The sequence below is a fragment of the Callithrix jacchus genome, chromosome 1 (assembly GCF_049354715.1).
Source record: "Callithrix jacchus isolate 240 chromosome 1, calJac240_pri, whole genome shotgun sequence".
Lineage (NCBI taxonomy): Eukaryota > Metazoa > Chordata > Mammalia > Primates > Cebidae > Callithrix > Callithrix jacchus.
The window spans coordinates 114,777,147-114,799,063 of record NC_133502.1 but is presented as its reverse complement, the minus strand read 5'-3'; the positions used below and the strand labels follow the sequence as shown (position 1 = coordinate 114,799,063).

The 21,917-nt window shown below is 37.8% G+C and overlaps 1 protein-coding gene across 50 annotated transcripts in view; it reads left to right on the top strand.

The window, feature by feature from the left end:
- Positions 1 to 21,917, top strand: part of PTPRD (protein tyrosine phosphatase receptor type D) — a 2,336,513-nt gene that overhangs the window by 2,301,982 nt on the left and 12,614 nt on the right. For all 50 annotated transcript variants that reach the window (XM_078368970.1, XM_035293431.3, XM_078368938.1 and 47 more), the window contains 4 exons: positions 13,508 to 13,793; positions 14,210 to 14,388; positions 14,999 to 15,125; positions 16,329 to 16,454. In XM_078368970.1, the coding sequence (XP_078225096.1) occupies positions 13,508 to 13,793; positions 14,210 to 14,388; positions 14,999 to 15,125; positions 16,329 to 16,454 (718 nt within the window). The remainder of the gene's footprint in view (positions 1 to 13,507; positions 13,794 to 14,209; positions 14,389 to 14,998; positions 15,126 to 16,328; positions 16,455 to 21,917) is intronic.

The window sequence follows — 21,917 nt, the reverse complement described above, 5'->3', positions numbered from 1 at the left end:
CCCAAAGTGTGGCCCATGGACCAGCTGTACCAGCATTACTTTAGAACTTGTTGGAAATGCACAGTCTTTGGTCTCACTCCAGACTTAACTGAATAAGAACCTCTGGGAAAGAGTCTAGGACTCTGTGCTTTCACATTCCCTAGCAGCATGTTCAGACTACTCGAACATATAATATGTATATTCCTGGGGTACACTTCATGGTAATTGATACATAGAAGAGGAATCTCTCATTTTGCATCCATGAAGTTTAATGATTGAATGTTAAATTTCAGCTCTCTGGTGTCACAGTCTCTTGACTCTCCCTTTTTCTACTATTATTCTACATGGGAGGCAAACACTATCCTCTATGCTGTCATCCTTAACCAGTAGGTTATTCTAAATATACTTAATACTCACTCTTATTTATTAGTTATTATCTACACATACCACGCTAACTAAAAGTCAACCATAGACCAAAATAGTCTAAAAGAGATAGAGCTGACATAAAGGTAACCAGATGATACATAACCAGGTAGGTTAGTCTGAAGAAAAGAGGTTTATATGGCCTAAAACCTGTTCTGGCAGGCTGTATGGAAGCATGATGATGGCATTTACTTCTGGTGAGGGCCCCAGGAAGTTTGGTGGAAGGCAAAGTGGGAGCCAGTCACATGGCAAAAGAGGGAGCAAGAGAGAGACAGGAGAGGTGCCACATTCTTTTTAAACACTCAGGTTTCCTATAAACTCAATACCTCTCATTACCACCGGGAGGGCACCAAGCCATTCATGAAGGATCCACCTCTCATGCTCCAAACACTTCCCACCAGGCCCAACTTCCAACATTGAGGATCATATTTCAACAGGAGATTTTCAGGGTACACATATCCAAATTATATCACCAGGTACACAAAGATCTGTTTTGACAGTGCTTTTAAAACCATTTTTTAATTTTTCAGTAGTGGAATACAGTGGGAGAGCTAATGTTTCATAAATAAAAGACAATTACAGGAACAGCATTTCTCTCTTGGACCAATATTCTTACAGCCTAAATTGATAGAATCGTGGACCTTGGGTTCATCTAGGGAGCTCCAAGGAAATCTGTCATCTGTTCACACTAAAATCCCATTGGTGGGAATGAGAGTCTGGGGGAAGGGAAAATGTGGAACCAAGTCTTAGCTCGCTAGTGACAGCCACGTGCTCTTGATGAAATTATTAAGCCTGTAAATACATGCAACTACTTGAGTCCAACCAACCAACAAAGAAAACCTTAGTATTTTAACAATACCTGTATTCAAGGAGATCAAAGGCCCAGATGATCAAAATTCATTAGAAAGTAAAGTTCAATGATTGATTAGTAGAGAAAGGAAAAAGAAAATTCTTTGTCTTGAAGCAGATTAGAAGAAAATTCAGTTATGTGGATGGCAATTTATAACTGAAAATTAGAAACGTTATTTTTTTGGTATTGGTGTTATTTCATGAAATTTTCATTCATCTTGTAGGATTACTGTTACCAGTCATGGTACATAGTTATTTCAGTGGATGAATGTATTACATAACATTTTCCTGCTTATTTTGCTATTATTTTATTGCATTCGTTTGAGAAGGTGAATCGCATTTTACATTTTGCACTGATTGATTCCAGCACCATATAATTATAATAGCAAGGTTATGAAAAAGTGAAAAAAAGAAGGCGTACTTAGCAATGGTCCTAAACTTCTAAGTTTTGATGAAATATAAATAAGGTATTAAATTTTTCAATTTACTATTTAATAAAAAAAAAGGCATATTTTAAAAATACGATCACTTGAACCCGGGAGGTGTAGGTTGCCGTGGGCCACGATCACGCTACCTGCACTCCATTCTGTCAACAGAGCAAGACTCCATCTCAAAAAAAAAAAAATGTGAGTAGGCAAAAAGGTTAGAAGAGGCAATAGGCAGTACTGGCCAGGTGCGGTGGCTCATGCTTGTAATCCCACCACTTTGGGAGGTTGAGGTGGGCAAATCACCTGAAGTTAGGAGTTCAAGACCAGCCTTGCCAAAACGGTGAAACCCCATCTCTACTAAAAGTAAAGAAAATTAGCCAGGTGTGGTGGCGTGTGCCTCCTAGCCACTCAGGAGGCGGAGGCAGGAGAATCACTTGAACCCAGGAAGTAGAAGTCAGGGTGAACCGAGATTGCACTACTGCACTCCAGCCTCCTAAGCAGCAGAGTAAGACTCCCTCAAAAAAAAAAGGCATACTGAATCATAATTCAGAAACCCATGAGTTTAAGAAGCCAGATCAGAAGCCATAGCAACAGGCCTCTGCAAAGACAACGCAGAGGCCTGCTGGAGGTTGGTAGGGTGTTGCAAACAAACAATCGACGCAGGCCCCTTTTCAAGGCAATCGGTAAATTGATTATATTGAGAGTGAGATTCTCACTGCCTAATAGAAGCTTGCAGGAGTCAAACAAAAGGACCAAACAAAACAAGGAACCATACATTTAGAGCCTTCCAAATGATTGGACTATTTATATTTAAATAAAGAGCATAGCATTTTAAAAAGCAAAACCAAAAAACTCCGTGCATTTGTGTTCATACTAGAATCTTGCCCATGTGGGAAAATGATGACATGCCTTAAAGAATAATCAAAATAAAGTGTGCTGAACTTCGAACACCCTCCATGTACCTTTCAGTGGCTTGTCTCTTTGAATCTTGCTTAACCAAATCAAGAGTAATAGCATTTATATTGCTAACGACAAGCCTGCTGTGTGGACTAAGCAGCTTGCACACACTGTATGTAGTCCCTGTGTTTGTAACTTCCTTAGTCTTGAGCAGTAGACAACCCACGCAGCTTTACTTGGCAAGCCTGGGAAATGGTTGTCTCCTCTTTCAAAAAGTGGGCAATTTTGTATCATTCTAAACAGAATTTAGAATATGGACTGAACTGATACGGTTTGCAAGGAAAAGCTCTGTGTGAATGATATAGTTCTCTAACTTCATTCGATTGACCTCTATTCCGATTCAAGTCAACTACCAATTATCAGAGCCAGCTGAGTCTGCTCTATCCATGCCTAATGGCCTGTTCTATCCATCTGTAAAATGAGACCTGCTGCGGCATATTCAGGTGTTCTTTATGCGAACATATTAGCCTTCTAATTTATCATGAGAATCCCATTTTAAGAATAATAGGGAATGTGTTCAGCAGATAATGTTGGGACAAAGCCAAGATCAAGCAGAAGTCTTTGGAAGATTTTAGTTCGAGTCTACATATTTGAAAAAAAATAAGATTAGGCCCATGTGGATTTTTTTTTTTTTTGAGATGGAGTTTTGGTTTTTTAAGAAATTATTTTTTCACCCGATATGGAAAAATAAAATGCCCAAGGGGATGTAATCTGGTAGCTCATCCCTGACCTTTCAGTATTATATACAAGGCTCTTTATTAGGCAGTTTGGGAACTTTGTGTGTAGTCTTTGCCCCTCTCTGTTGATGAAATGTGAAGTTCCTTTGATCCTCAGAAGACACCACCCAAGTGTACCACATTTTACCTTTCTAGAGAGATCATGGCTCTGGGTCATCTCCCTAACACTAGATTTCTTTTTTAACTCTTTGCCAAGCATTCTCCTATGATAACTTCTGTATCCCCTTACTTTCTGAAATCGACTCCTTAAAAGCCAGCACCAGATGGCAGGATTAAGTCTGGGCTGCAAGGAGCCGCCAACATCACCCAGACTTCTAAGAATCCATCACTGAGCAAGGCAGTACTCCTGAGCTAGAGTTAATTAGGTTCCATATTTTCTCTCTGCATCTTTGGAGCCTCAGCTCTCTATGGAACTGTAATTATGATATTTATTATAGTAACTTTTTACCCATTGCCTTATATTTCTTTTTAATTCCATTATGATGTTATCTTTGTTAAAAAAAAAAAAACTACAAAAAAAAACACTTCAGCAGAAGTGAAAGTTCATCTGTACTGCCACCATTGCCAGTTCTTCCCAGAAGTATTGTTCTGATTTGTGTATCTTTTCAGATCATGTTCTATGCATTAACATGTGTACAAATAGAGATATATAATCTAGAATGGACTTTTAAAAAATGTAAGTGGTGTTTTATATATGTATATATTGTTCTGCAATATGTTTAAGTAGGCTTAACAATGTCTTAGAAACTTTTTTTGGAGGGGTCAATATAGGGATTCACCCTATTCTTTTTAACTGCCACATTGCATCCATAATATTGATATACCATGGTTTGTTCAACTGTTTCCCTAGCCATAATGATTGTTTTACCAAGTTAATTTGCTATGTCAACAATGCTACAATAAAATCTCTTTCTCCTCTCTTTGTGCATATGTGTACATAGACCTCCATGCTAGATTTCTAGAATTGGAGGTGCTGTGTCAATGAATATATGCATTTAAAATGTTAATGAACATTGCAAAACTGCCCCTTGAAACAACTACTATAAAAACTATATTTTAATTATTATAGGCCTATAGTGTATATTGAATAGCATGGATAAATTTGACTTCATTTCCATGACAATTTGTTGAATTTTAATTTTAATTTTGTAATATATAAAAAATTAGGTGAATATTTTTGTCAAAGAAATTAATATAATTTTTCTGGTTATCCTAGGTAAAAGAGATGCTAAGAGAAACTAAACTATCTGTGGGTCTGTTTTTTGTAGAGAACCTCAATATTGTAGAGATGCCCAGTATCTGCATGTAAAGTTAAATGTCGATATTTAGCAAAGAGAGTTTCAAAATGGCAGCCTCATCAGAGTCACATCACAGTTTTATTAGAACAGTCACCTAATTAATCTTATAAACCTGAGTCATAAAACGCAATCTATTCCCATAGAAGTCAAATACTTGTAGTTCATAAATACCATTCTGATAGGTGAAGTATAATATCCAATCAAATTATGAGCTGACATATGTACAAAATGCTCACAATGATTTTTTTTAGTCCATATTTTACCGTCTTTGCACCCAACTAAATGATCTGTGAAATCTCCTAATTCTGTTGTCTTTCTTTGCCAGATCAGTGAAGTACCAGTAAAGGGTCAGCATTATAACTCCACCACATTAATCAAAAAAGCCAACTTTTAAACACATCTCCAGAATGACTTTAGCATAAAACAGTCCCCATATGCCTCTTAATTTTTTCTTTTTGCACATTACTACTGTATCACATCACGGGACATTAAGCAAGTTTCAACTCGTGGGACTAACTCAATCATGTTTTTAGAAATTGAAAACAAATGTTGTAACTGGATGAATGATAATATTGAAGTAATAACAATTTCCTAGTAGGCATACTTGTTTAATGGATTGCATAGTCTTTTAGCTTGTAAACACTGAAATGTCTATCACTCACTGAAATTTTTTTTTAAACACTAAAGTTTAGCAATAATTTGGTTTGCTGCAGAAGTCAAAACAAATATAGAGTTTTTTTGTGTTCTGATTCTCATTAGTGGAATCGTTTTCCTCACTGAAAAATAACTTAAAAAGTTGATTTGACTTTAGGGATAGTAGAGACCAGTGTAATGCTCAACTCGATTTAAAAGTGCTGTTCTCTTTTTGCTGGAATTTTCTGTAACATAATAAATGTACCATATTGTGCTGGCCTCAGTCTGAAGCCCAGGGTTATACACTCCTTTTTTTAAAAAGATATTTAGAAAAATCTGTCTCAGTGCTTGGCAACTACTCTGACAGAAAACAGATAAAAATAAGGGTGGTTTATCAGTTTCGCTGTTCTTATCATGTTTCAAGTTGAAGGCTGTTGAAATGATGAAAAACAAACAGCACTAAATAGGGTTCCGTCATTATCACTGCAACGGGGAGCTGAGTTTTTCAGGATCAAAGAAAAATGCATTTGCTTTTAGAACTACAATCCTTCATTTTGAGAGGTGCACTGCACTCAGATACCTGATGGGTGAAAAAATAAAGTAAATCGGAGAAGGAAACAAAATAAATATATGCTGCTATGGGAACTTACAAATTCAAACAAAAGTAGGCTGGCATACTTTTACAAGCTTGGAATTTTCAACATGCAGTTTCTTAAGAAAAAAGAAATGGTGCCTGAGGTCTGTTACTTCTGAGCAACTGGAGTGAAGCATAAGCACAGGTTGTTTGCATCTCATAAAATTATAAGGCTTCCTTTATCTTTGTAAACATGTATCACAGGAATTTTCCCATGCTAAAATTGGGGAAAATTGGGGAATGTTTCCGTATGTGTTATTGATCAGGGAGAAGGCTTAATATCTTTAAACATTTTTTTTTTCTTTTCGTCACTTGATTTGAGCACCTTCAGTTTCCCTGGTGTGGAAATTGCCAAACAAACAGTAGAGACAGCAAAGCTGCTGTCTATTCCCTGGAGGACAGCATCAACTGGCATAAGGATAATAACCAGAGAACAAAATGAAAGTAAGGCAGGTTCTGAAAAAAGTAGTTATACATTGTCCAGAATCCAGGGAGGAATAAATCAAAAGGAAATGTTGACCTAGGATGCAGCAGTTGAGGTGAATCTTGAAGGAAGGTACATGTCTGCAGATGAGGAGGAGGTAGAAGGTCCAGCATAGCAAACGTCCAGAGGTGGGAAAGCATAAAACATGTTTAATTTGACTAGTGCTGAGGGACAGTCAAGAATCTTACAATAAAAATATTACCTGAGGGTCCTGCTGTTTTAATATTGAGACCAGTGCTGAAGGCAAATCTAGATGACATTTTTGAACCTCTAAGTTAGTTAGACAAACAACCGTCAATTACTTGGGGCAAAAATTACTGTTAAAAAAACAGAACCAAAAGGGCCTATGACTTTTTCAAAGTAAAAAGCAAGACGGTGATGCAGTATATTTAGCGTGTGAAGAGATAATATTGGAGCCCAACAATCCTGCATAAAACCAAGTTGTTGGTCATATGTAAAGGAAAGAAAGAAAACCCACAAAAGATTTCTCAGATATATAAGGCATCAGAAATAATAGCATCCATGCATATGTTATAGAAAGCATTATTAAGAGACCTATTCCAGCCAACCAATAGATGAAGCCAAATAAAGTCAAGAATAGATGAGCCATGTCAGAAGGATAACCTGTGAAACATGTAAGGAAGGATTATTCTAAGTAAATGCTGTTGATGTGGTTAATTTTAATAAACATGATATAAGCAGTCCTTAAAAGGGAAAGTAACTATGTGGAACAAGCCCTTTTTTTCCTTCACTGCCTTCCAGCTGCTGGCTTTCCATTAGTTACAGAAATGTGCTATTGTCTATTCTAGCACCTTTCTTAGGGTATCTTTTTAAAAGCTTTTCCATTCTCTTTATTTACCAGTTGCTTGTCCTTTAGGTATTGTGTTAGTCTCCTTGGGCTGCTGTAACAAAATATGGGAAACTGAATGGCTTAAACAACAGAAATTTATTTTCTCACCATTCAGGAGGCTAGAAGTGCAAGATCAAGGTGCTGGCAGAGTTGGTTTCAGCCTTTCTTCCTGGCTTTAGATGACTACCTTCTCACTGTGCCCTCACATGGCCTTTCCTCTGTGTATGCATATGGAAAAAAATCTCTGATGTATTTTCCTCTTCTTACAAGGACACCAAACCTCTCTGATTAGGGCTCCTACCTTATGACTTCATTTAACCTTAATTACCTCCCTAAAGGCCCTGTATCCAATACAGTTACACTGGGGGTTAGCATGTCATCATACGAATTTTGAGAAGAAAGACACAAGTCAGCCCATAACAGATTACAGTTTCAAAGTCACTTCCTTAAAGATGCTCTGCCAGCATCCTGCACATTTGCCTGATAGCACTGCTTCAGATTTGTAATTAGATGTTTTTTCATGTGATTATTCACTGTCAGATTCCCCCACTAAACTGTAAGCTCTAATAGGAAAGGATCATGTTTGTTTTGCTAACTCTTTCTTCGATGTCTCAGCACATGGTAGACACTCAGTAAATGTTTGGAATAGTAGGTGACAGAGTCTTATGAAAATACAACAAATGTGGATGGAAGAACAAAGAAAGGAACACTTTCCTGTTTGTCCCTGGGTGGTGGGAATGGGTACTTTAGCACTGTCATATATGCTGGTAAATGTGTAAAGACTTACTCTCTGGGGAGAAAAAAATAGTATTTGCTGATATTTTTGGTGTAAATATTCCCATGGATGATTTTAAGCTACAAACATGAGGTCACTACAGAGATGTGACCAGTAGCACGTCATTAGTATACTCCCCGCTTACCCCTAGGGGATACATTCCAAGATCCCTAATGGATGCCTGAATTCCTGGAGAGTACCAAGCCAACTTGCCATCAGTTGTGACATGTTTCTGTTCGTGTCTTTCACCCAAAATTTAATGCCTTTTTCATCTTAACTAAGTGCTTATCACATACCATGGTGGTGACATTTGCAGTTTCAGGTGCAGCAGCAGAATAATCATGAATTTCTTTCTCCTTCTTCACAATTTTACATACAAAGATTGATTCTTACCATAGAGCTTAGCCACATCAGCATACAATTTTTTTCTTTTCTTATTGAGAACTTCCACCTTTTCACTTAAAGAAAGAACTTTACAGCTGCTTTTTGGCATATCCAAATTGCTAGGATCACTACTCTTGTACTTTGGGGCCATTAAGTAACTTGAAGTTACCTGAAGACAAACACTACTATGCTATGGCAGTCCGTCTGATAACCAAGATGGCTACTGAGTAACTAACAGGCAGGCAGCCTGTATACGATGGATACACTGGACAAAGAGATGCTTCACATCCTGGGCTGGATGGAGAGGGAAGGCATGAGATTTCACCACACTATTCAGAAAGGCATATCACTGAAAACTTAATTGTTTATTTCTGGAATTTTCCATTTAATATTTTCAGACTGTGATTAACCATAAGTAACTTGAGATTGCAGAAAAGTCGAAACCACAGATGAAAGGAGACTACTGTATATGATGTTTTTAACCTCAAGAGCATACAATAATTTGAAACAATTAAGGAATGATGAGTTTTGAATATCACCTTTATTTTTAATATATTTATTCCAGCAAATAATCCCTGAAAATGTAGAGATTGGCTTTTGCTAGCTGTAACACACCACTGATGGATAATTGAAGAAAATTGTAGAGGTTGAATCCATAGCACTTTATAATTTATTATTGGGCGGGGCAAGAGGCAAAAACCGACTAAGATGATTTTTCAATTTTAAACCTAAGTGTCAAGGAGAGCCTAAGAGTGGGAGGAGCAGATATGAAAGGAGAAGATGCTGATTAAGCTTAGAATCTTTTTTTTTTTTTTTTTGAGACGGAGTTTCGCCCTTGTTACCCAGGCTGGAGTGCAATGGCACGATCTTGGCTCACAGCAACCTCCGCCTCCTGGGTTCAGGCAATTCTCCTGCCTCAGCCTCCTGAGTAGCTGGGATTACAGGCACGCACCACCATGCCCAGCTAATTTTTTTTTGTATTTTTAGTAGATACGGGGTTTCACCATGTTGACCAGGATGGTCTCGATCTCTTGACGTCGTGATCCACCCGCCTCGGCCTCCCAAAGTGATGGGATTACAGGCGTGAGCCACCGCGCCCGGTGCTTAGAATCTTTTTGTTGTACTTGAAGACAGTTTAAAATACCAGTCTCCACTTGTGCTGAAAAAGAGAGCCATCACTTTAGGAATCCTTTGGAGACTACTACTGAGAGAAAGGACAGAACTTTGGAGGCATGATCCACATTCTGGGGACTGACAGAGATATGTAATTTGAGAAATTGATACAGATGGAAGAATCTGGAGAAGCAGATAGAGAATTAGCATTGGATTAAAAAAAAATTAAACATACTGAGGCACAGTCTGAACAGGTGCCAATAGATTTCTGAAGATGACATTTAGAGTTCATCTTTGATTTCAGTTTCAAATGTGGTAGGAATTCTACCCTGTTAGAACCATGATACAGGATCATGATATAGTTATTTTGGGCTGATTTTGTGTACTACCTGTTTTGGATTATTTTGTGAATCAAGTAATTACACAATCTCCACCCCTGTTACCATTAACCCCAAGGGAGTATCTGATGTTTCCCATACTCCCTTGACTAGTGTCCTTAAAACCAAGGATAAAAGGCTTTTCAAGGAATCTGCATTAGGGAGAGTCAAATGCTGCTAATGGAGTATTACAGAAGAGCAGGCTACAAGAAAGTCACCATATTTGGCAATGATTGCTGACCTAAATGGTGGAAAACATTGTGAAGCCATGGGGGTGCTGGCAACAGGGTGCTAAATTTTAACACCTCAGAATCTGCATTTGAGTCTGCTCTGCCATCCAGGCATGGCATGGATGGCTGTAGGACTTCAGGGCAGTTCCCCAGTGTTGTGAGTCAGAGAAGGGGAAAGGAAACCAACATTTGCTGAATGCCTCTTAGGCGCCAACCACTGTGGTAGGAAGGCCTTTGACTGCCATCTCGTTTGCCATGAAGATAAGTATGAAAGCAGACAGCTCCTCAGATATAAGGCACATTTACTGAAAAGAAGGCAGAGAAAAGGAAGAGCAGCTTGAGAGAGTAGATGAAAGCAAGATTTTAAAAGCGAAATGTCAAATGTTTTGGAAGTAAGTCTATCATAATTTTCCCAGCATTACATTGCTTGTTTCTTGTCAGCTTTATAGGCTGAATGTTAAAATGGAGTTTGTACCTAGAAATAACTTACTCTTCCATTATGTTTGCAAAACACTTGGTATGTTTCATTTCGCCTTAAGACTTACTGGATAATTAGACTCAATAGAAAATTAACGAGAGTTAATTGTCACTATCATGATTTAGGAAATATGGGAAAATAAGGAGGGAGTTAAGTGACTTTGTCAAGGACACACAGCCATTGATATCTGAAGAAGTAGCTTGAACCTCATAGTTTTGCTTCAAACTAAAACATACATTTAATATTTAAGAAGTCCCTCAAGAATTCTTCACCATAGAAGAAAGGTAACACATTAAGTTCCAGAGGTTAGCTCCTTCCCTATCTTCAAGATGAATAGCAAGGTTGGGCAGTTAACAGTATTTTGAGTTTTTGGGGAAAAAAAAAAACAGGTTTTGTTCGATCATAGCCTCTGTTACTTCTTTTCATCCCACAATTCATGATTTGGACTCAAACACATATTTTATTTTTTTCCCTTATTTTTTGGATTAAAAAAATCACCATTATGAAAAGGTTGACACTGTTTAGAGTTGGAGTTATTCCTACCAGTTTTTCAAGATCCTGTAGTATCCTTCTGCCAGAGTATAGAACCATGCATCATCCAGACATTTGAATGGTCCCTGATGCATATTTTGAGAAAATAGTCCTGCCATTATCTAGAATTGATGTGATATATAGGGCTCAGTTATAAGGTTTACAGTGTGATTTCCAATGGGAAGAACGGCATAAAGCTGTGTCCAATTAGAAACGCTGCACAGCTGCAGTGAAGACAATTTAGAAAGATAACACAGAAAGAATGAAAGATGTTACTCTCGGGACCTGCCAAACATAGGGTTTGAAAGAAACCCAGAAAGACAAATCTTTTCCAGATTAAGTCTGACTTGGGTTTAACTGCAATCCAATGGCATATCGGGAGACCAGCAAACACACTACTTATAAAGTGTTTTCCCTGTCTCTTTATTCCCAATCAAACACTATCCAGAGCAGTCCTCAGATACTCCTTACTTAGTTCCAAAGCCTTGTCAGATGTAGGATTTTGAAGTGACTGAAGAGTCCTGCTTCCTATGTAGGCTTACCTTACCGGGATGGACTGCTCGTTACTGGAGGCCTCTCAAGCCAGTCACTAATTTGTTTACTTATTTCACAGACACTGTTGAACACTTACCATATGCTTTGTGTAGGGCACACACAGTTTTTTTTTAGTGCAGTTCCTGCTCTCAAGATGATTGCTATTGTTTATGGATGGCTACCCTAAATTAATAAAATAAATTGGTTTCAACTATAGTGAAGAGGGGTATTTGAGGGCACCAAGAGATCTGAGACAGAGGGTGATTAAAACCGCCTGGGAAGGTGGGAATGGGGAATGTCAGGGAAAATTTGCCATCTAACAGGCTTGTTTAGAACCAACTAAATAAAATGAGACTTTATGGATCATTGGTCTGTGCTAAGGTATGTGCTGTCATCTTAAGACTATGTTTCAGAAGGCTTTTGCATGATGTATTAATATCATGTCAATGTGTGCATTTATACTTGGGTTTGGAGTCTTAGCATCAGTATTCAAGAGCCCTCTGGCATAGGACATAAAAAAGGGTAAGCTATTTTAAAATACTGGTTATATCAGAGATTCCCAGTTAGCCCAGTCTACAAACCAAAGAGCTCCTGAATGGAAGCTAGCTTTGATACCCACTGTTCAGAAGTTAAATAAAGGTGTTATTTTGTTTAAAAAAACGCTCTTACTGCCTTGCAGCCACTTGACACCAAACAGAAACTGCCATTTCAGTTGAGACAGACACACTGGTGAACATTAACTCATTCATTTTGCAATTCTGGTGTCTTCGTTGCACTGTGCCACTGGTGCCTTGGCAGATCTATGAAAAGTTTCACTTGTAGCTCCCAGAGCCATCAGTGTGATTACAAAAGCCATCCATCTTTTTTCATGCTATAGCATCTTTAATTCCTCATCCTTCCTGTCCTTCAAGTCCTACTTCAAATGCCACATCATACACAAAACTAATATATCATTTTTCTTTCTCGTCTTAGAAATAGCTGTGTACGGAGTGTTATGTTCCTTTGACACACTCTGAGCTCTTTCAAGATAGCATCTAAGTCATCTTTATTGCTGTATCCCCTACTTCACTTAGCAGAGTACTTCATTGTTCATTGAATGAAGAAGTGGATAGATCAATGATGGATGGACAAATGAATACATAGATACACAGATGATAGGAAAGATGGCAAGTAGCAAATGAAGGAGGCTGTCTGTTGCTGGTTTTCTAAGGTGGTAATATATACCTATTGCTGTTGATTACCAGCCTGATAAACACAGGTGATCAGGAGGCGAAAGTATTTTGGATTGACCATACATGACACATAAGTGTCCTCAGCCTGAAGGGTTATGATAAATAGGAAATAGGTGAGGTTTAGCTTGAGACTGTAAAAACAATCTTTATATTTTGTACATAGAACTAAAATAGATTGAGAGGGTTTGTAAAAACCATAGCCTACTCAGATCTGGACCAAAATATAAAAGTATCTTCTCAATTCAGACAGACCAAATGTTCGTATTTTTTTCACGACTTGAAAAGACTTCAAAATAATGTCTACTTTGTATTGCATGATCAATAACTATAGTGACTACGGATTTAATATTTTTTACATTTTAAAACTAAACTAATTTCACCCAGTCTGTTGTTCCCTGCCCTCTGATTATGATGCCTGGATAATATTTTTGGCTTTAAAGTATTACAAAGTCATCACAATAGCTATTTGCGTAGAAGTAATGGATGTAAGGTCTAGTTAATAAGAATAATAAAAATACTTTTGTTTTGTATTGATTTTTCTGATAGATTTATTTTGGCTTTTCTCTTTATTTTCCTCATAGTGCGGGAGTTGGCCGGACTGGTTGTTTCATCGTCATAGATGCCATGTTAGAAAGAATAAAGCATGAAAAAACTGTAGATATTTATGGCCATGTAACTTTAATGAGAGCCCAGAGGAATTACATGGTTCAAACAGAAGACCAATACATCTTTATCCATGATGCACTGTTAGAAGCAGTGACTTGTGGAAATACCGAAGTGCCAGCTAGAAACTTGTATGCCTACATTCAGAAGCTGACACAAATAGAAACAGGAGAGAATGTCACAGGAATGGAGCTTGAATTTAAGGTAAGATATTGGATGGGATGTGGTTCTTCAGGAGCAAGTCATTCTTGGTTTGTCTTTGAGTTGTCCCTTCACTTTCTTAACCTTTCAAATTCGTGAAGTACAAAATTAATTTGACCTTCCCCTCAGGTGTCTGATTATAAAACACATCCCTCTCCTTTTCCTCTTTTATTCATAGCTTCATAACAATGCCCTGAGCCCTTCTGTCTCCTAATTTAAATTGAGAGATTATACTTTCAGAAAATATATAAAAATCCAATAGGCTATAGGGAGTAATTGGGTAGATGTGAAAAGAGGTACAATTTGAATCGCCATTTACTTTAAACAGAAAATTTATATCTAAAAGGGAAATTTGGGGTATACTACATTTAAACAATAGTGAAAATGATCTTCGTTGGTTTCTTTTTTCTATTCAATAGCGTCTAGCCAGCTCAAAAGCTCACACCTCAAGATTTATCAGTGCCAATCTTCCATGTAATAAATTCAAAAATCGCCTTGTTAATATTATGCCATATGAATCCACAAGGGTATGCCTGCAGCCTATCCGTGGAGTAGAAGGATCTGATTACATCAATGCCAGTTTTATTGATGGATACAGGTATCTACTGTTGCTCCTCTGACTATCCAAAGCCTTGATATTTACATGCGCCCTAGTTTTAAAACTAGAATAAATTTCATCTCCATTCAAAGCTATTTTTCTGCATAGGTCAGCATTTAGTCCCTTGGTATTTGTTTTTTTATTATTTTGGGTAGGAGTAAGAAGCAGTAGTTATGAAGTGTTTAATCTGGCCTTCTGCACTTTTCTTTCAGAAGCCAGTTGGATTTGTAAGGAGTTAATAAAGAATCTATTTTGTACCATATTTTAGAAATTTAATAGATTGTGAGAGTAATTTCTAGAAAATGAAGCTGCACATCTAAGTGTTTCTTAAGTGATTTGTATGACACATGAAATCGAGCTATTAGCATTGCACTAAAAGTCAAATGATAAAGACATACATCATAACATTAACAAGCAATTTATTTTGCAGAGTCCCCAAAATGTATTAAATGCTCTCATTTGATTATATAATCTTCGCGGAAATTTACTGCTATTGCATTAAGAATATGTTTTCATTTTTTATTATGAGGTTGATATTTGTATATCAGGTATGAGCTTTTCCATGTTCTCTAAACACTTTAACACATTCTTTTCATTCTCTGTGATTCAGACAACAGAAAGCGTATATCGCTACCCAGGGGCCCTTGGCAGAGACCACCGAAGACTTTTGGCGGATGCTCTGGGAACACAATTCCACCATCGTTGTGATGCTCACCAAGCTGCGTGAAATGGGCAGAGTAAGTGCGTGGCCTCCATAAGACATTTACTCTGTGGAGAAATGAAGACTTTAATAACTCTTTGCCAGACAGAATCGAGACCATCCATTATTCCCTGTTAGTTTCTAAATTTGTAAAGCCACGTGAAGTTTTTAAATTTGTGTGTTTTAAAGAAAGGTCCAGTGATTTGATTCCAGTGTGGCACTAGCATAGAGACAAATGAGTAGCAGTTGTCCCTGTTTGACTTATGTCTGACTCTCAACATATTCTTCCTTCCTTTTATTCTGCACAGGCTCAAGTTTCCTGAACAAATGTACCATCATTTCTTCCCATATGAAGGCACTTTGACTTTTATTCCTGAGGCGAATTCTTACTTGCCTGCCTTTCACCCCATTGAATAAAGTTTTGGAAAGTTAGATCATTTTTCTAAGGATATAATCTGGTAGTCCCAGATCCCCTTTTTTAAAAAAATGTGTTTTTTCTTTCTGAAATATGCATAAAATAATATTAGAAATACTTAAATTATCTACTATTACTACTACTGTACTATTTTGAGACACCTCTTAGATTCACTTGATGTAAGCATTTTTTCATATTTGCTTCAGATAAATCCCCTCTTAGTGTAAATTACATAGTAGAAGTGCAGCTAAAGCCTAACATTTAGAGCCCCCAGAGAGAGCAAAAGGAATATAAGACTAGGAAAGTAACTGAATGGCTCTGATGTGGCCACTGACTCTGCAGGGTTTAGCCAAGCCAGTAAAATGGCCGGGGCCCCTGTTTCCTTGACAAGAAAGATTGGAACAAATCAATTCAGAGGTTTCTTTGTGTGTTCAGACTGGTGGTTCTCTTCATTGCAAACCACGGTGGTGCAGTGTATTATCGTCATGGCCAGCACTGTCCGAGGATTGATGTAATTATTTGGATAACTTGTAGGTATGAAGATGCTCATCCTTTCAAAGTATTCAACTCGTGTATATTAAGCAGCTACTATCGGCCAGGTACTCTGCGGGACGCCATGGGCAAATACTGAACCAAAAGGTTTTCCTATTCTCGGGGAGCTCATGGTTTCAAAGAGAAAATGAGTCATATGCAATTGGAATTACTTTGAATTTAGAAATTTTATTAATGGGAGCAATAAATTAGATACATAGGTAAATAGGTAGATTATATACAAAATCTTCTTCGTAGCTTGCAAAGTTTAACATTAATCTTCTCTCCTTTTAGGAGAAATGTCATCAGTACTGGCCAGCAGAAAGGTCTGCAAGATACCAGTACTTTGTTGTGGATCCCATGGCTGAGTACAACATGCCACAGTATATCCTGAGGGAATTCAAGGTCACAGATGCCAGGGTAAGTTGGCACAGTGTTCAATTCTTAACCATTAGCTGAGAAGCAGTGTAAGAGATACCTCTCTCTCTGGGAGAAGCATTTGCCACTTGACCATTGTCCCAAAGAGAAAAGAAATCACTCATTCTGGAGAACTTTTTTTTTTTTTTAATATGTAAGAGTCACTTTTCCTCTGTCTGGCAAGCTTTCTCACAACCTAAGTTTGGCTTTCATTCAAACATAACATCTGGCAGCTCAACCTTGGGGATGCACTTGGCGAGTGTTTGTATTGGGATGTGTTTACTGATTGGTTGGCTGTGCTTACATTCACCTTCTCAGCTCATTCTCTTTGGAGCTTTTTTGACTTCTTCATTACTTGAGGCTGTAAATATGTTGTTGTTTTGCAAAGCCCTTTAGGTCATATGGACCCAGAGGTTAATTTGGTGTGATTTTGAAACTGCAGAGCAAATGGCATTCTTCAGAAAAATCTGACAAGCTTTGCGCATTCTAATTTGATTCCTGGCATGGTTTATTCCTCAGTGTGCTAATGTGTCTGTCCATGAGAGCTGTGCTCCCACGACCCTTGCTAGCTAATTTTCATTCTGCATTTCTTATCTAGATTGTTGAGTCCAAGGTTCAGCCCTGATGTAAGATGTTCTGTGTATAAACTCTAATATCTTTGTCTTTGGCCACTTTCAACCGGTGATTACAAACACAGCTTAAGGGAGACCAGGTCAGTTAAAAAAAGACCTGCCTTGTGTTTGGAACTGTCATAGTGGGTGGGTTGAATAAAACTCCAGGGTAGAGCTATTTACTTGATCCATTGTTTTCCCTGGAAAGCAGCTTTCTCCAAACTTATGGTTGGAGACAGTCTGCTAATCCCCAAAGCCTGGCCCTGGCTGTTGACCTTAAGTGAAAGAGAAATTGCTAACCTTGTTAGCAGGAGGGGACTGCCTAGGTGACAGACCTGTTAATCCCAGAAAGTCCTATTAACTATTTTGAAGGTGACTGCATTCAAGGCAGCAGTTAAGTCTCTAGGTCTCCAGTGTGAGTTGCCCAGGCAAGCAAGCCTTGGTGATCTGCCCCACTGGAAAAACAAAAAAAATCAAGCTCTTTCAGAATTTGAAGCTAGGTATGTGAGTGAAAATAGTAAGTGGATTTTGAGTGAACTCACCAACTGTTCCTGGTGATAAAAACAAGGGACCAGGACCCACCAGTAGCAGAGATGTCTTACTCCACACATGCCCAACTTAAATCTGATCACAAAAACAAAACAAGGTTGAAAGTAGAACTTGCTCAGATTTATTTTTTTAAGTCTCCCTGTGATTGTATAATTTTCTTAGCTACCACATTTGCTGTTTGTGCTCCTGGAGTGTTTCTAATCTCAACTTCCCAGTTTAGGAGGCAAACTGGAACTTGAGAATACAGTATTTTGATGTTGTTATTGTTGCTGTTGTCTTCTCCTTTTTTTAAAAAAAATTGTACTTTCAGTTCTGGGATACAAGTGCAGAACGTGCCGGTTTGTTACATAGCTATACGCATCCCATGGTGCTTTGCTGAACCTATAAACCCGTCATCTATATTAGGTATTTCTCCTGTTATCCCTCCCCTATCCCCCTACACCCCAACAGGGCCTGGTGTGTGATGTTCCCCTCCCTGTGTCCATGTGTTCTCATTGTTCAACTCCCACTTATGAGTGAGAACATGCAGTGTTTGGTGTTCTGTTCTAGTTTGCTGAGAATAATGGTTTCCAGCTTCATCTGTGTTCCCGGAAAGGACAGGAACTCATTTTTTTATGGCTGAATAGTATGCCATGGTGTATAGTAGCCACATTTTCTTTATCCAGTCTATCATTGATGGGCGTTTTGGTTGGTTCCAAGTCTTTGCTATTGTAACAGTGCCGCAATAAACATACGTGTGCATGTGTCTTTATAGTAGAATGATTTATAATCCTTTGGGTATATACCTATTGCTGGGTCAAATGGTATTTCTGGTTCTAGATCCTTAAGGAATCGCCAAACAGCCTTACACCATGATTGAACTAATTTACACTCTTGCCAACAGTGTAAAAGCTTTCTACTTCTCTACCTACATCTTCTGCAGCATCTGTTGTTTCCTGACTTTTTAATGATTGCCATTCTAACTGGCATGAGATGGTATCTCATTGTGGTTTTGAATTGCATTTCTCTAATGACCAGTGATAGTGAGCTTTTTTTCGTATGTTTGTTCATCACATAAATTGTTCTTCTCAGAAGTCTCTGTTCATATCCTTTGCCCACTTTTTGATGGGGTTATTTTTTTCCTGTAAATTTGTTTAAGTTCTTTGTAGATTCCGAATATTAGGCCTTTGTTAGAAGACCAGATTGCAAAAAATTTCTCCCCCTCTGATGATTTTCTTCTGCTGTGCAGAAGCTCTTTAGTTTAATCAGATCCCAATGTATCACTTTGGGCATTATAGTCATGAAGCCTTTGCCCATGCTTATGTCCTGAATGGTGTTGCCTAGGTCTTCTTCTAGGGTTTTTATGGTTTCAGGTCTTACATTGAAGTCTTTAATCCATCTTGAGTTAATTTTTGTATAAGGTGTAAGGAAGGGATCCAGTTTGTTTCCTGTACATGACCAGCTAGTTTTCCTAATACCATTTATTAATCAGAGAATCCTTTCCCCGTTGTTTATTTTTGTCAGGTTTGTCAAAGATCAGATGGTTGTAGATGTGTGGCATTATTTTTGAGGCCTCTGTTCTGTTCTGTTGGTCTGTATATCTGGTTTTGTAGTAGTATCATCATGTTGTTGTGGTTACTGTAGCTTTGTGGTATAGTTTGAAGTCAGGTAGCATGATGCCTGCAGCTTTGTTCTTTTTGTTTAGGAGTGTCTTGGCTATGTGGGGTTTTTTTTTGGTTCCATATGAAATTTAAAGTCATTTTTTCTAATTCTGTGTGAATGAAAGTGAATGGTAGCTTGATGGGGATAGCGTTGAATCTCTAAATTAGTTTGGGCATTATGGCCATTTTCATACTATTGATTCTTCCTATCCATGTGCATGAAATGTTTGTCCATTTGTCTGTGTCTTATTTCCATGAGCAATGGTTTATAGTACTCCTTGAAGAGCTCCTTCACATCCTTTATTATTTGTCCCCCTAGGTATTTTATTCTCTTTGTAGCAATTGTGAATGGGAACTCAATATTGGTCTCTCTGTTTATCTATTATTGGTGTAGAGGAATGCTTGTGATTTCTGCAGATCGATTTTGTATCCTGAGACTTTGCTCAAGTTGCTTATCATCAGCTTAAGGAGATTTTGGGCTGAGACCTTGGGGGTCTTCTAAATATACAATCATGTTTTTTGCCAATAGAGACAATTAGACTTCTTCTTTTCCTAAATGAATACCCTTTATTTCTTTTCCTTGCCTGATTGCCCCAATCAGAACTTACAATACTATGTTGAATAGGAGTGGTGAGAGAAGGTATCCTTGTCTTGTGCCTGTTTTCAAAGGGAATGCTTCCAGCTTTTGCCTGTTCAGTATGATATTGGCTGTGGGTTTGTTGGAAATACCTCTTATGATTTTGAGATACATTCCATCAATACCTAGTTTATTGAGAGTTTTCAGCATGAAGAGGTGTTAAATTTTATCAAAGGCCTTTTCTGAAAAAACTATTGAGATAATCATGTGGTATTTGTCATTGGTTCTGTTTATGTGATGGATTACGTTTATTGATTTGCATATATTGAACCAGCCTTGCATCCCAGGGATAAAGCCGACTTCATCATGGTGGATAAGCTTTTTTGATGTGCCGCTATATTCAGTTTGCCAGTATTTTATTGAGAATTTTCGCACTAATTTCATCAGGGATGTTGGCCTGAAATTTTCTTTTTTGTGTCTCTGCCAGCTTTTGTTATCAGGATGATGCTGTTCTCACAAAATGAGTAGGGAGGGGGTTCCTCTTTTTCTGTTGTCTGGAATAGTTTAAGAAGGAAAGGTACCAGCTCCTCTTGGTACCTCTGGTAGAATTCGGCTGTGATTCTTTCTTGTCCTGGGCTTTTTTTTTTCTGGTTGGTAGGATATTAATTACTGCCTCAATTTCAGAACTTGTTATTTGTCTATTCAGGGATTCATCTTCTTCCTGGTTTGGTCTTGGGAGGGTGTATGTGTCTAGGAATTTATCCATATATTCTAGTTTATTTGCCTAGAGATGTTTACAGTATTCTCTGATGGTAATTTGTATTTCTGTGGGATCAGTGGTGGTATATTCCCTTGGTCATTTTTTATTGTTTCTATTTGATTCTTCTCTCTTTTCTTCTTTATTAGTCTGGCTAGTGATATACCTATTTTATTAATCTTTTCAAAAACCACCTCCTGGATGTATTGGTTTTTTGAAGGGTTTTTAGTGTCTCTAGCTCCTTCAGTTCTGCTCTGATCTTATTTCTTGTTTTCCACTAACTTTGAATTTGTTTGCTCTTGCTTCTCTAGTTCTTTCCATGGTGATGATAGGGTGTTGATTTTAGTTCTTTCCCACTTTTCCAGTGGACATTTAGTGCTATAAATTTCCTTCTAAACACTGCTTTAGCTGTGTCCCAGAGATTCTGGTACATTTTGTCTTTGTTCTCATTGCTTTCAAAGAACTCACTGATTTCTGCCTTTTCTTAATTACCCAGTAGGCATTCAGGAGCAAGTTGTTCTGTTTCCATGTAGTTGTACGGTTTTGAGTTTCTTGATACTGAGTTCTGATTTGATTGCAATGTGGTCTGAGAGAATGCTTGTTCTGATTTCTGTTCTTCTGCATTTGCTGAAGAATGTTTTACTTCCAATTAGGTGGTGGCCAATTTTAGAATAAATGCAATGCAGTACTGAGAAGAATGTATATTCTGTGGATTTGGGGTGGAGAGTTCTGTAGATGTCTGTTGTTAGGTTTGCTTGGTCCAGAGTTGAGTTCAAATCCTGAATATCCTTGTTCATTTTGTCTCATTGATCTAATATTGGCACTGGGGTGTTAGACTCCCACACAATAATAATGAAAGACTTTAACTCTCTTTATAGGTCTATAAAAACTTGCTTTATAATCTGGGTGCTCCTGTATTGGGTGCATAAAAATTTAGGGTCAGTAGCTCTTCTTGTTACATTGATCTCTTTACCACTATGTAATGCCCTTCCTTGTCTTTTTTGATGTTTGTTGGTTTAAGGTCTGTTTTTATCAGAGACTAGAATTGCAACCCTGGCTTTTTTTTTTTTTTTTTTTTGCTTTCCATTTCCTTGGTAAATATTATTTTCTTTTGAGCCTATGTGTGTCTTTGTACATGAGATGGGTCTCCTGAATACAGAACACTGATAGGTCTTGACTCTTTATCCAGTTTACCAGTCTGTGTCTTTTAATTGGAATATTTAGCCCATTTACATTTAAGGTTAATATTGTTATGTATGAATTTGATCCTGTCATTACAATACTACCGGGTATTTTGCTTGTGAGTTGATGCAGTTTCTTCACAATGTCAGT